Below are 14,109 nucleotides of genomic sequence, written 5' to 3' on the forward strand. Positions count from 1 at the left end.
AGATTTTTTTAACCAACCAAAATGAACATTAGGCCTGATTTTTTAAGCAACTAAATTGTACAATATGTGTGGTTATTTTAAAAATGTTTTTCAAGTAACTATAGGACAATAGTTGTTGATTTTTTCAAGATTTTTTTTCAAGTAACCATAATGGGCAATAGCTGTGGATTTTTTAAACATTTTTTGAAACAATAAAAAATTACTATATTTTTATGTGGGTCTTGGGCATCTCTAACCTTCTTTCTTTTTCTTCTTTTAGGGCTTCCGCATTGTATGGACTGAAATACAAGATTCGGGACCAGGACCACCATCTATCGGATTACTGTGTGAGGCCACTTACCACTTTCAATGTGAAGTGGGCTATTGTATATCGGATAAATTGCGTTGTGATGGTGTCAAGAACTGTGGTCCCAACGATAATAGTGACGAAATGCACTGTGAGTCGTGAGTGAGTCGAACGGTTCAGTTCATTTTTTTACTTTTTTCTTTAGTTTAATTTGATTTTAAACTTAAGTTGAATATTTCTTAAAAACTTCTTTGGTTCTCCCAGAAACAAAGGAGAAAAAAAAAGAAGAAGCATCCAGTGCTTCTGATTTCTAATAGAAAAAAATCCCTGGAATTTTATTTATTAGAAATTTCCCACAATTATAATTATCATTTAGCTTTTAAGTTTCATTATAAAAAAATTCTCATTTTTTCTATTTTCATAATTTTCTTTTAGTTCTTTTTCCGTTCACATTATTTTCATTTACTTTTCATTTTTATGAATTCATTAGCAATTTCCATATTATATATGAAACTTGAACCCGACGATACACTTTTTCCAAACTTAAACTAATCTTTAATAACTAATTTAATAATTTTTAAAACTTATTCAAACTAACTTTAATCTATGAACTAAACTAAAAACAAAGCATTTAACTAAATTTTAAAAAGCAAAACTAATCCAAATCATTATCAACTAAATCGTCTTCACCAATTCACCATTAGAAAAGTGTCTTTGACTGTGTGACTGTGTTTAGAGCGTAAAAAATATGAATTAAAAAAATGGGGTTTACAGTTTTGATGGGCATTTAAAATATTGTTTTAATTGTATTGCCAAAACTGTAACCTCGAGCACATCACCATTCTCATCACCTCGTCTGTTTAGAAGTATTTGTGTAGGTTTTTTTATTAGTTAATGTGTCAAAAAACTTGTGGCTGTTGCAGTTGTTTTCATTTTGTTTAATTAATTGTAAAATGCATGAAATTTGTTTTTAGTTCGAATAATTTGGAGTTGTTCACTTTATCTGCAACAACTTTATTTGTTTGTGTGTGTGTTTATTTCACAAAGTTTGTTTTAGTTGTTGCACAAACAAAATCCATTTCAAATACAAGTTGATTTTTGTTTTATAGGTTTGTCGGAACACAGTTTTGAGAAAGTATAGGAAAAGAGTTCTAATTTTATGTAGTTAAATTTTAAATAAAAAATTTGAAATTTAATAAAGCATTCCCATATATAGACCATGGCACAATTACCCAGGTAGTGGTATCACACCAGCTGTTCGGATATGAAAAGTCAAATCCTTTATAAAAAAATATTTTTGTTGTAATTTCCCCAACGACATTAAGAAAGTTTTGACAAAACATATTGAAAATTTTACGATGGCACTACCTGGGTAATTGTGCTGTGATATAGACACTTATCAATTTATACAGTCTTTCTGCCTATCTGGCTGGTTAACCACAAAAATCTCCAAGGAAGTAACCGATTTGCTCTCAACTTCATATTTATGACTTTTGATTTTTTTTGTTTTAATTTATATAATTTTAGTTTTTATAAAATTTTTTTCGATTGCAATGATCTAATTTTTTCATGGGCAAAACTATACTTCCTGAGAGCAAAATATGGACACTTTAAAGTAACTATTTATACACTGCCCTGTCGAAATGCCTTTTTTTAAACCCCAAGTATGTTTGGAGGAAAATCCTTTCTGACAATTTGAAGTCGATTTAGCCATGTCCGTATGTACACTTCGTAATATTTTGCCCAGACTTAGTTTAAGTACCAAGATAAGCTGTATCGATCCAATCCTTCGGGTACATGCGCCACAAAATTTCAAAAATTTTCTATAAAATGTTGTGTTCCAAATGTTGTACATTGTATTATTCCTTCTAGATGTAGATCAGGTTGGAATATTGACTAAATCGGTCCACTCCTTCAGGTAACTCCCACATAAAATTCGGAAAAAGTGAAGATCTCGGATCGTTTTGAAATTTTTTCAGCAGGTTGGCCTTGCAAATCTCTTTACGATGGTCAAATTGTTCTGGGGCAAGTCCATATTTTTTGATATAATGGCAAATCCGCAAAGTAACACTCGCAGGGAGTTTCTGATTGGTCCGAACATTGCACGTATTATTTCATCCAGTCACGTATCAGGTTGGAATATGGACTAATATGTGTCCCATCCTTCGGGTTAATACAACACAAAATTTGGCAAAAGTGGACTTTGAGGACTCGTCTCGAATATATTGGAAATTTTATTCAGAAGATTGTTGTAAAAGGGACCGTAAACGCTTTTAAAACGGTGGTGTGAATGCCTCAATCTGATTGGTATTCGCGGATCTAGAGGTTCTTGATTATACCTTTGGACTTCTACCTCCAGATCATTAAGATCTGCGCAGAAGTGTCTGGGTTGGGGTAGCCTGTTCATTGGCGGGAATATTCAGTGCGGTAACACCAAAGAAGGTACTGCAACGACGTCATCTTTTTCAAGATGGTCGACTAGTGTCATGAGCAGGCATGCAGTCCGGTGGTCGGCTTTCTGGCAGGTTTGAATATTCTTCTACTGCGTAACGCTAAAACAAGGTGGCGCAAAAGTAATCTTCCGAAGTTTTTTGGCTGTAATTTAAAAAAAAATTAAAAACTTTGATTTTTCTTGAGGATTATTTTTATTTGGTCTTTTAATTTTTTTACATCACGTCGAGAATATGATATCAGATAAATGGCCGCCGCCACATTTTATTGTCATTTGAGCCCTTTTTATAGCATTTTACATCACTTTGGCCAAAACTTCCGGCGATAGGTCATCACATTCTTGTCTGATATTGTCTTTAAGAGCTGAAAGAGTCTGAGGCTTGTTGACATAAACCGGCGACTTCTAAAAGCCCCACAAAATAAGTCTGGAGCGCCTCATCACTCAGGATTATTTTTGATGAAAAGCTCATCTTCCTGTTGGTGGTGATTAAGGATGGTTTGATCGTATGTTAGACGCGATTGGCGGTCAGCATCTAACAGCTGATGCACCGTCTGGACTTTGTACGGAAACATCTTCAAATCTTGTACCAAAATTCGCTGTAAAGACCGTCAACTGATACCCATTTGTGTGGCACGTCGTCTGGCCTATGTCGACGGCGCTTCCATGACATCCTCGGCTACAGCAGCAATATTCTCTGCAGAACGGATACTCCGGGGTCTGCCATGCATGGCAGCATCACGTATTGTGCCAGTCTCTTCGAGGCGAGCGGCTAAACGTCTGCGACGAAATTCACGTTGTGCCAAAGTCACCGACCGATTATTGGCCAAATAAATAATCACCAATATCCCGCGTTCTGGAGCAGTGTAGCGTAACATTGTTTATTAACATGTATTTTACATGTGTTTACTACACAAATGACAAAACAGAACTGACATTAGGGGCCAATCGCAAAAATTATAGCATTTTCTGATAGGAAGATTACTTTTGCGCCACCTTGTATGTGCATATCATACTGGCCACAGCCTACCATCATAGATCGGTCTATTGCTTTATAGAAGGCCAATAAGGTTTTTTGTGTGCACCGCAAGTACTGCAGGCCACCAACTTGAGAAACTTGAGACAATCCCACGGCTGCGGGTTCTTTCGTACCGGATTGACCCGGAACCACACAACATCAGTGTTCCGGCCAGCGGCTGCCACCACAGTGCACATGTCATTGTATTTGTTTCGTTTTTCTGTGTTGGGGGCAGCATATCTCGGAATGCCTGCTCCGAATTCTTTTGATCCGTGCGGGGACGGAGGAAAACCCCGGACCAATATATTTGTGCTCAGTTTGTCACATCCGCATCTTCACCCATAACCAACCTTCGGTGAGATGCAATAGATGTCAGGAGTGGGTGCATCTATTAGGTTGCTCTGGACTTGTCCACGTGAGGGACTACGACAGGGACTATGTTGCTGCATGCTACGTGAATACAGTCCCCAGTGAGTCGTCGTCAGATTACGAAACTCCCCCGCAATCCCCTCGACAGCACCCGCACACGCAGCATTTAACACCAGCCGTTGTTGTCCCAATCCCAGAAAATGCATACTTTTTGCAATTTAATTGCAATGGACTCCGATGTAATATCGAGGAAATAGTAGATTTCATGAGTCGGAAGAACATCAAGGTCGCGGCGGTGCAAGAAACAAAGCTCAACAACAACTGTACCTTGCAACGTTGTGATGGTTACAACGTGTTAAGGAAGGATCACACCAGAAGTGGAGGTGGGGAATTAGCTTTCCAATTTCTTGCCAGTGTGTTCAATACAGACCTATCTCGTTTGAGCATGTCTCTAATGACCCGTACGTGGAATGTATGGGGGTAGAAGTCAGGTGTGGAACTGCCGAGATAGAGTTGTTGAACGTTTACATCCCGCCGAGAAATAGCTGTATCTCAGCCTGACATTAGGCCGCCTTTGGAAGGTCATAAGCGTCTGAGGACGCCCCTACCAGAATTAGAGGTTAGAGGTTCAGTTCGCCAGACATAACCATCGTGTCACCTGGTCAAACAAATGACGTCATCTGGCAACCCGTCATTTCCCTTGGATCAGACCATCTCCCCATAATTGTCTCCAGACCACACGATTTCATCACCTCTGAACGCCGCACATTCGTTAATCATAAGAAAGCTGATTGGTCGAGTTTCAGAGAGTTCGCCAATTCCCGCTTTAGAGAATTGCCCAATCCTTCTGATGTTCGGGTAGCGGAAAGGACATTCCGAGACATCATCACTGCTGCCATATCCCTGCTGGTCGAATACCCGAAGTAAGACCAAACTTCCCAGCAGAGGCGACGGCATTAGCAAATGAACGTGATGAGCTTCGTCGAGCCAACCCCAATGACCCCAGAGTCAGGGAGCTGATACTAGAAGTTAACAGGCTGGTCGGCGAACATAAGCGGAACAAGTGGTTAAATCATCTGAAGAGTTGCAACATTGGAGCCGGTATAAGTCAATTGTGGGCAACGATTAAGTCACTTTCGAACCCTGGAAGGATGGAAGATAGGACCTCAGTCACGTTTGGCGACGTTACGTTGACTGGCCCGAGAAGGTGCCCAAGCTTTTTCAATCGACAGTTTGTGGAGCACCCTGAGAGTGACAGGCCGAAGAGGAAAGTATTACGTCGCACTAAACCTCTTCCTGCCGAGGATTAACCACCACAGTTTACAATGGATGATGTTGCGAATGTCATCAGGAGCGCTAAATCATCCAAAGTCTTGGGCCCTGATGGAATTTCCATGGTAATGCTGAAGCAGCATTTGTCAAGAACTCAACCAGAGACCGCCGTGTGATAGAACAGTGATGGTGGCGCTGGACTTATCAAAAGCCTTTGACATTGAGCAGACAACCGTCCGGTCAAGCTTGAAACGTTTGATAGTCAACTATATGTGTGGACGACAGTCGCATGTGGAATTCAGGAACAAGAAGTCCAAACCCCATAGAGTGAAACAGGGAGTTCCCCAAGGTGAGGTGATATCTCCGGAACTGTTTAACCTCTACCTCTCATGTATTCCGCCCCCTCCAGACGGCATCGAGATCGTAACATATGCGGATGATTGCAGGCGTCAGGTACCTTCCCTGATGACATCTGTGAGAGACTGAACTCCTATTTTACCAATCTTACCACCTTTTTCCACGCGAGGAATATGCAGATTTCCGCCACAAAATCTACAGCCACTCCGTGTTCACCACATGGACAGCGCAGTTTGGAAGAGAATTGAATGTCGTGGTCGACGGTAGCAGAATTCCGACCACAAACTGCCCCAAAATTCGACACTACTATTAAATCGTGCGCGCACGCCACAGCTATCTGCGACAAACTGAAAAGCAGGAACAAGGTCCTCAAGTCCCTAACCGGCAGCACTTGGGGCGCAGATAAAGAAACCTTGTTGACCACATATAACGCGATAGGTCGATCTGTGGTAAACTATGCGGCTCTTGTTTTGTCCCCGGGATTATGTGATACGAATTGGAAAAAGATTCAAACCTGTCAAAATGCATTAAGTCAGCTATGTAGACCTTTAACTTATCACATATATAATCGACGATAGGACCTGACCTGATAGTCCCGAACACCTTGACTGGTATAGTAAAAGTCCTTCGACAGGTCAAGAGCAACCATGACCGTTTGGTCGCATGGTCTGGTCTTGTCCAGTCGTCAACTTATAAGTGTGAATATGACTTGTAATGCTATTGTGGTAATGTGCATTTTCTGGAATCCATGCTTATGTTGGGCAAATGGGAAACAGTTTCTCATCATTGGAAGGAGTAGAGTAACTTGAATTTTCTCTACTAGCGACAGTAGGGAAATCGGCTTCTACGAATCGTCTCTGCTGGCATCTTTGTTGGCTTCAGTAGCGGGCAACCCTGGCAACTTTCCAGTCTTCTACTACAATTTAGACGGCTAACGACAAAGGACACTTTTCAAATATTCAAGTCCGGGTACATCCCTTACCATTGATATTCCTTGTGGGCCGAACGCTTTGCATGATTTCGCGTTTCGGATGATATTTTTAATATCGTTTATCGTAAATTGGGCGTAGCACACTTCTCTTTACCATATCACTCTCGTTTTGCTCCATAAACTGTCCAATAAAATAACACGGGTACCTCGTTGAATATGTTACCGTCACGCGGTTGAACGTTACTGCCGTTCTATTATCCTTCCTTCCCGTATTCGAAAGTGATTTTACCATTGCATATAATTTGCTCAATCCTATACTAATGGTTGTTGTTGTTGCTGCTGTAACAGTGTTTATTATTATGTGTGTATATTCGTTCTTCTGTTCAATCTGGCTCTGGGTCTATCTCCAGTTCCAGGATAGTGGCTGCTTCGATGGGATGTAACCACAGATCCACTGGAATTAGATGAGTAGGTTGAAAAGGTGTTTTGGGCAGTTGAAAAGGTGTTTTGTGTCGTGCGGGCCCATGCCGCATACTGGGCAGATGTCTTGGACGGCGCGATCGATTTCCGCCCAATAAGAAATTAGGCGACTGCAATATCCCGAGCGTAGTTGATCCAAAACTACTCTAGTTTGACGTAGCAGCTGACGCTCCTCAGCTGCGATAGATGGGGGATGTATTACGAGGACTTTATTCACAATATATTTGCTTATGGCCTTAGCAACTGCATCCGTGTGAATACTATTTAAACCTGCTTGATATGCCTGTTGATCTAGGGGTTCTGTCCTATATTGTTAGACCTCCCTCTCTATAGCATGAATATCCTCCCTGATATGCCTGAATGTGTCGGGCCTAGCCAGCAGATGGTGATTGGGATGGCTCTCACGGTAACACACAAGCAAGTACTGCAACGGAATCATCTCATTGTGTTGCTTTACTGGAAGAATATTTGCCTCCTCATGTAGATGGTGAGGAGGCACCCTGTTGCTGTTCTCAGGGCGGCATTCTGGCAGGTTTGAAGCTTTTTCCAATTCGTATCACATAATCCCGGGGACTAAACAAGCGCCGCATAGCTTACCACAGACCAACTTATCGCGTTATATGTGGTCAACAAGGTTTCTTTATCTGCACCCCAAGTGCTACCGGCTAGGGACTTGAGGGTCGCAGATAGCTGTGGCGTGCGCGCACGACGTGAAAGTAGTGTCGTAATGTCTAAAATTTTGGGGCAGTTTGTGGTCGGAATTCTACTACCGTTGACCACGACATTCAATTCTCTTCCAAACTGCGCTGTCCATGTGGTGAACAGAGTGGCTGTTGATTTTGCGGCGGAAAATAGGAGCTCAGTCTCTCACAAATGTCATCAGGATAGGTACCCGACGCCAGGATCGTGCAATCATCCGCATACGTTACGATCTCGATGCCGTCTGGAGGGGGCGGAATACAGGAGAGGTAGAGGTTAAACAGTTCCGGAGATATCACCCCACCTTGGGGAACTCCCTGTTTCACTCTACGAGGTTTGGACTTCTTGTTCCTGAATTGCACGTACGACTGGCGTCCACGCATATAATTGACTATCCAACGTTTCAAGCTTGGCCGGAGGGTTGTCTGCTCAATGTCCTCCAACAGCGTGGAGTGCCTGACTGTATCAAAGGCTTTTGATAAGTCAAGCGCCACCATTACTGTTCTATCACACGGCGGTCTCTGGCTGAGTCCTTGACAAATATGTGTGGCAATGACGTGCAGCGCAGTTGTCGTGCTGTGCTGCTTACGGAATCCATGCTGATGATCGGCAACTTGATAGCTATCTCTGATACTGGGGAGGACTAGGGCCTCAAGGGTCTTTGCTAGGGGCGACAAAAGCGAAATCGGCCTGTACGATTCACTTTTGCTGGCATCCTTGCCGGGCTTCCGTGGTGGGACCAGCCTGCCAATTTTCCAGACTTCGTGAACAATGAGGGTGGCTAGCTAGAAGTTGAGAACTTTAGTGAGATATTCCATTCTCGGCTCATCCAGATGCTTCAGCATTACCATGTAGATTCCAACGCCCAACGCTTTGGATGATTTAGCGTTCCTGATGGCATTGACAGCATCATCCATTGTAAACTGTGGTGGTTCCTCCTCGGCAGGAAGAGATCTGATGCGACGTAATACTCCTCTCTTTGCCCAGTCACTCTCGGGGTGCTCGACAAACTGTCGATTGAAATAACTTGCGCACCTCTTCGGGTCAGTCAACGTAACGTCGCCAAACGTGAATGAGGTCCTATCATCCCTTCTTCCAGGGTTCGAGAGTGACTTAACCGTTGCCCACAATTCACCTATACCGGCTCCAATGTTGCAACTCTTCAGATGATTTAACCCCTCGTAGTAGCGTCTTCATTCACTGTGCAAAAAGTGCAGTTTACAAATTGCTCGGTCAGCGCTAAAACCTTCTGGACATTGAATATGATGGATTGCCTGAGTCAAAGGAAATGACATAATTTATCCGACCGGGTGCAGCAATGGTGAGGTCTGGCGTTCTGAGGCTCGAAGGAGCGTCTTCTTCGTTCGCCGTGCAAAAAGTGCACCTATCAATTTGCTCGGTCAGCGCTGTAACTTGCTGGTTATTGCCTATGATGGAATGCCAAAGCTATAAGTTCACTAAAGCGTTTCACTAAATGCAGTTAAAGGGCTGTTCGAATATTGTTTTCAAATTTTCACCGAAGGTAGTCCCTGTGTTCCTTATTATAACGATAAAACTTTCCATGCGGGCAAGACCATACTTCCTGACATAACGGAGTGACTCCGAACTTAAATCATGTTCTAAGGGTGACTTTGTCGGCCCATAACTACAGGAACCTCATCCAGAATGTTCAACAGTTTTGTGATGATTCCAGAAATTTAAAATCACTTCTCGGAAAGTGTTGAAATTTTTATAGCTTATTGTGATCCCGACTGCAGGATTTTCCTATATGTGGATCCGAAATGTCGTAAAATTTAAGGTCCCTCCCTCATACATGTTGAAATTTTTATAGCGTGATGTTATTGTGGTCCTGACTACAACAGGACTTCCCGAAATGTGGATCCGAAATGTCGTAAAATTTAAAGCCGCCCAAAAGGCCACGTTTTTCTCTGCAGCTTGTCTTTGTGGTATCTATTACAACGCTTTATTAATGCGAAATTAATGTCAACATTTTCAATATTAACACACAAAAAAAGTTGTTGAGAATATATTAGATATAATTATTTTTAAAATTTATCTCCTTGTCGAAAATTTATTAATTAATTTAAAATTCGAATATTTTGAATTTGGTAGCATAAAATACTCAACCATGCTTAAACATAAAGTTTTTTTGTATGCTTATTGTTAAACAGATAGGCATCATTCTTCCTGGGAGATTAGTTAAAAAAGTTGTTAGATCAACTCAGTTCCATAACATAGCAACTGAAAATCATTACAAGAAATATTTAAAACTCATTATTTTATTTATGTTTTCTTTTCATTTTCTTCTTGTACTTTCCTTTACAAACGGGACTATCGTCGTTCACCTGTTTGCCATTTGCCAATAAACGCCATAACATTGCCATACCCTTTACTTACTCAACTCTCTCTCTTTAAATCTCTTTAACATTAAATAAATAAAAAAAACAACCAAACAATCATTAAAAACAAATCATTGAACAAAAAATGTATATTCTTCTACTTTCTTGTTCTTCTCTACTTCTTCTGCTGCTGCTTTTTTTTTCTTTTCAACACTTCACTGTAACCACCCAACTTTCCACTGCAAAACTAAACCAAAAAAACAACCTCCAAACCCCAAACCACACCCACAACACACAGGTGACGGAACAAGTTTAAGACATTCAATACTCTTGTCTATAATTAATTTAGCAATATGGCTAATAATTACTTAACAATTACCACATAAATCGCATTTCGAAGGCAAATAATAATAATATTTTCCAAAAAAAAAATAAATATTATTGCTAAATTAATTTCAAAAACAAACCCGCCCCCACCACTTAAATTCGCTGAAATAATTTAGAATTCATTTCAATCTGCAACCACCACCACCACTACTACTACTACTTAATGTACTACTCCTTCCACTACAACCACAACCAACCAACTACTACTACTACTACCATTCATATACAAAATTCGATCAAATCCAAAATAATGTTAAACACGTGAGTCTCAAATCCAAATCAAATACTATTTTTTAAATATATATTTTATTTATTAATTATTTTAATTCTTTGTTTTTTTTAATTATATTTTATATCTATAATTGTTTGCCTTAATTTAATTTATTTGTTTATATATTTCTATGTTTTAATTTTATTCTTTAAATAATTTGTATAAAGAAACCGAAACACACATTTCTCACATTTTTCAACACAAATCTATAAAACAGAAATCATTTTGTAAAAAAAAACCAAACGAAATATGAGACAGAGCATTTCCAATTGAAATTTTAATATAGAGAATTGACACTTTATTGAAATTAAAAAAAATCTTTACTCAAATATCTGATCTTTTTGCTCCTTTGAATGGGAAGTTTGCTTTAGATAACCTGACGTTAAATAAATAATTTTTTGGGATGTAGTAAGTCTTTGAAATTAGCTTATTGGATATAACATGGAAATGTCCGAGAAAAACCGGGAACTCGATACATTTGTTCAGTAATTCGTTGTTGTTGTAACAGTGTTTATTATTGTATGTTTGTGTGTTCGTTCTTCTGAGCAATCTGACTCTGGGTCTATCTCCACTTCCAGGAAGGCGGCTGCTTCGATGGGATGTAACCAAAGTTCCTCTGGAGTTAGATGAGTAGCTTTGGCAGGGTAGTTGAAAAGGTGAAGTGTGCTGTGCGAATCCATGCCGCATGCTGGGCAGATGTTTTGCATGGTGCCATCGATCCTTGTTCTATAAAAATTCAGGCGACTGCAATATCCCTCGCGTATTGAGCCAAAAGTACACTGGTTTGTCGTGGGTTGTTTTTTTTAATTTGAAAAATAACTCCAATACAAAAACGCCCCCAAATAGAAAATTTGGTCCAAGAAAATATTGCGTTTATACCCCATTTAGGCCAAAATGCATGTTTGAATTTAGGGTGCATTTTCAAAATACAATATCGCCGCAAATGCCACAATACAAAAAGGCTCCAAATTATACATTTACGCCCCAAAATATTTATTCTAAAAAAAAATGGGATGAAAATGAAGCAATAAATTTGACGTGTAATTACAGAAAAAGTTTTTAATGTTTTTCGTTGCCAAACAAATTTTTCGGATTTCGCCGACTCCAAAAACTTTGCGGTCATAACATCCAAAACTTACTTACTTGTTGACCTATTACAGAACATTTGTCCTATAAGTCGAACTAAGAAAAGATTTCCAATCATCTCTGTTTGTTGCTTTTTGGAATACCGCGTCTTTTCATATCTTCTTCCACTTGTTTAGTCCAGTTGGCCTGCCTACTCTGCGTGTACCGACATGTGGCCCGTTTTTATACGCCTTTTCAGCGGGTTCATCATCGCTCATTCTTATCACATGTCCTAGCCAACGTAATCGTTGTACATCGATACGTTTAACTCTACTGATGTCGTTGTATTGCAAATACAGCTCGTGGTTCATACGACGTCTACATTCACCGTCAACGCAGATTGGCCCATGGATCTTTCAAAGAATTTTTCTCCCAAACAAACCAAGCACTTGCCTTGTGCAAATATACAGGCTTCTGAACCATACATTAGCACAGTTAGTATCAGTGTTTTGTAAATCGTTGTTACTGTTTGACGTGATGTGGCTTTGTGGCCAAAACTCCTTACTTAAGTCAAAGTAGCATCTGTTGATCAATACAATTCTTCTTCTTATTTCTAAACTGATGCTGTTAATTGTGTTTATGGAGGTGCCGAGGTATACGAAGTCTTTTACTACCTCAAAATTATAGGAACCAACTTACACTGTTGGTCCGACACCATCAACTTGGTCTTCTCGCCGTTTACCGGCAGACCTTAGCAGATTCTCCTTCGACCTTCTTAAAGGCACACTTTCAACTAACATGTGGCCATTGGCGTAAATTTTGTCATTTCTTTTGACATCTGCATCTCGTATACCTTTTCCAGCAGAATGTTGAATACGTCACACGAAAGGCTGTCTCGTTGTCTCGTTTTGGTACAAAACTGTTCGGAGAGGTTCTTTCCTATTTTAATTGAGGATCGAGTGTCAGTTAAAGTAATATTACAAAGCCAAATCAGCTTTGCGGGGATACCAAATTCAGACATGGCTTGGAATACCTTTGAACGTAGGGGGCTGTCGATGTCGACAAAAAGGTGGTGGTAGGTGTCAACCTGCATCTCTTGGGTCTTCCGCAGGATTTGCCGCAGGGTAAATATTTGATCAATGGTGGATTTTCCAGGTCTAAAACCGCATTGGTATGACCCAATTATTTCGCACAATATCCCTGACACTACCTTACAAGCATTAGGGAGCAGACTTATACCCCTGTAGTTAGATCATATAGTCTTATCTCGTTTCTTGTAGACAGGGCAAAGCATGCTCAAGTTCAATCGTCGGGTACTCGTTACTCCTGCCAAATGGTGCTAAGTAGCTGATGTATACACTTTATCAGCGTGTCGCCTGCGGTTTTGAACAGCGCGGCTGGTAAGCCATTGGCTCCTGTAGTGCGATTCTCTAACACATTTTTTGAGTTACCGACAAAAATCGGTAAAATTAAAACGCAAAATTACGAATGAAAAGATCAAATAAAAGTTGACAACACTCCTGCTATCGGTAGAACTTTGCGACTGATTTTTATTCGTCGCTAAGTTACCGAAAAACATCGGTAATTACCGAAAATATAAGCATTTTAATTTTACCGACAATTGTCGGTAACTCAAAAAATGAGTTAGAGAATCGCACTACTGATGCCTTTGTATTCTTCAGCCGGTTTATTGCTGTCTTTACCTTTACATTCAATACCATCTTTTGGGTTTGGATCTGTGGTATCTTCGTCGTCTTCGCTACTATTGGATACCAACATTTTAGAAAAATGCTCTTTCCATGATACACTATCTGTATCAGTTACCACAGGAGAATGTGCCTGTACCAAAACCATCAGTTTGATGTTTCACTCTTTGGTAGAACTTTCGAAATTCATTATGGCTCCTGTAAATCTCGTTTTTTTTCACACCCCCGTTTTTCTATTTCTCTCTTTTTTCTGCTGAAAAGAAGTTTCTCCTCTATCCTTTTCTCCCTATACCTCTCTCGTGGGATACGCGTTGCTAACTAATTGTAGGGTAGCCATATATGCCGCCTTGTTCTCTTCGGTGACAACACGACACTCCTGATCATACCATGGATTCCTTGGTGGAGGTCTCTGGTATCCAAGTATGGGTTTTTCGGCTATTTGCATGGAGTGGGCAATACTTTGCAATTTTGCTGATATGT

At 40.3% G+C, this 14,109-nt stretch overlaps 1 protein-coding gene across 8 annotated transcripts in view; it reads left to right on the plus strand.

Moving 5' to 3' along the window:
• Nucleotides 1–14,109, plus strand: part of LOC141389216 (cubilin) — a 689,676-nt gene that overhangs the window by 661,575 nt on the left and 13,992 nt on the right. For all 8 annotated transcript variants that reach the window (XM_073960431.1, XM_073960432.1, XM_073960434.1 and 5 more), the window contains one exon: nt 260–437. In XM_073960431.1, coding sequence (XP_073816532.1) covers nt 260–437 — 178 coding nt within the window. The remainder of the gene's footprint in view (nt 1–259; nt 438–14,109) is intronic.

This window comes from Musca autumnalis, unplaced genomic scaffold (genome assembly GCF_047663935.1).
Source record: "Musca autumnalis isolate F117 unplaced genomic scaffold, ASM4766393v1 scaffold_1, whole genome shotgun sequence".
Lineage (NCBI taxonomy): Eukaryota > Metazoa > Arthropoda > Insecta > Diptera > Muscidae > Musca > Musca autumnalis.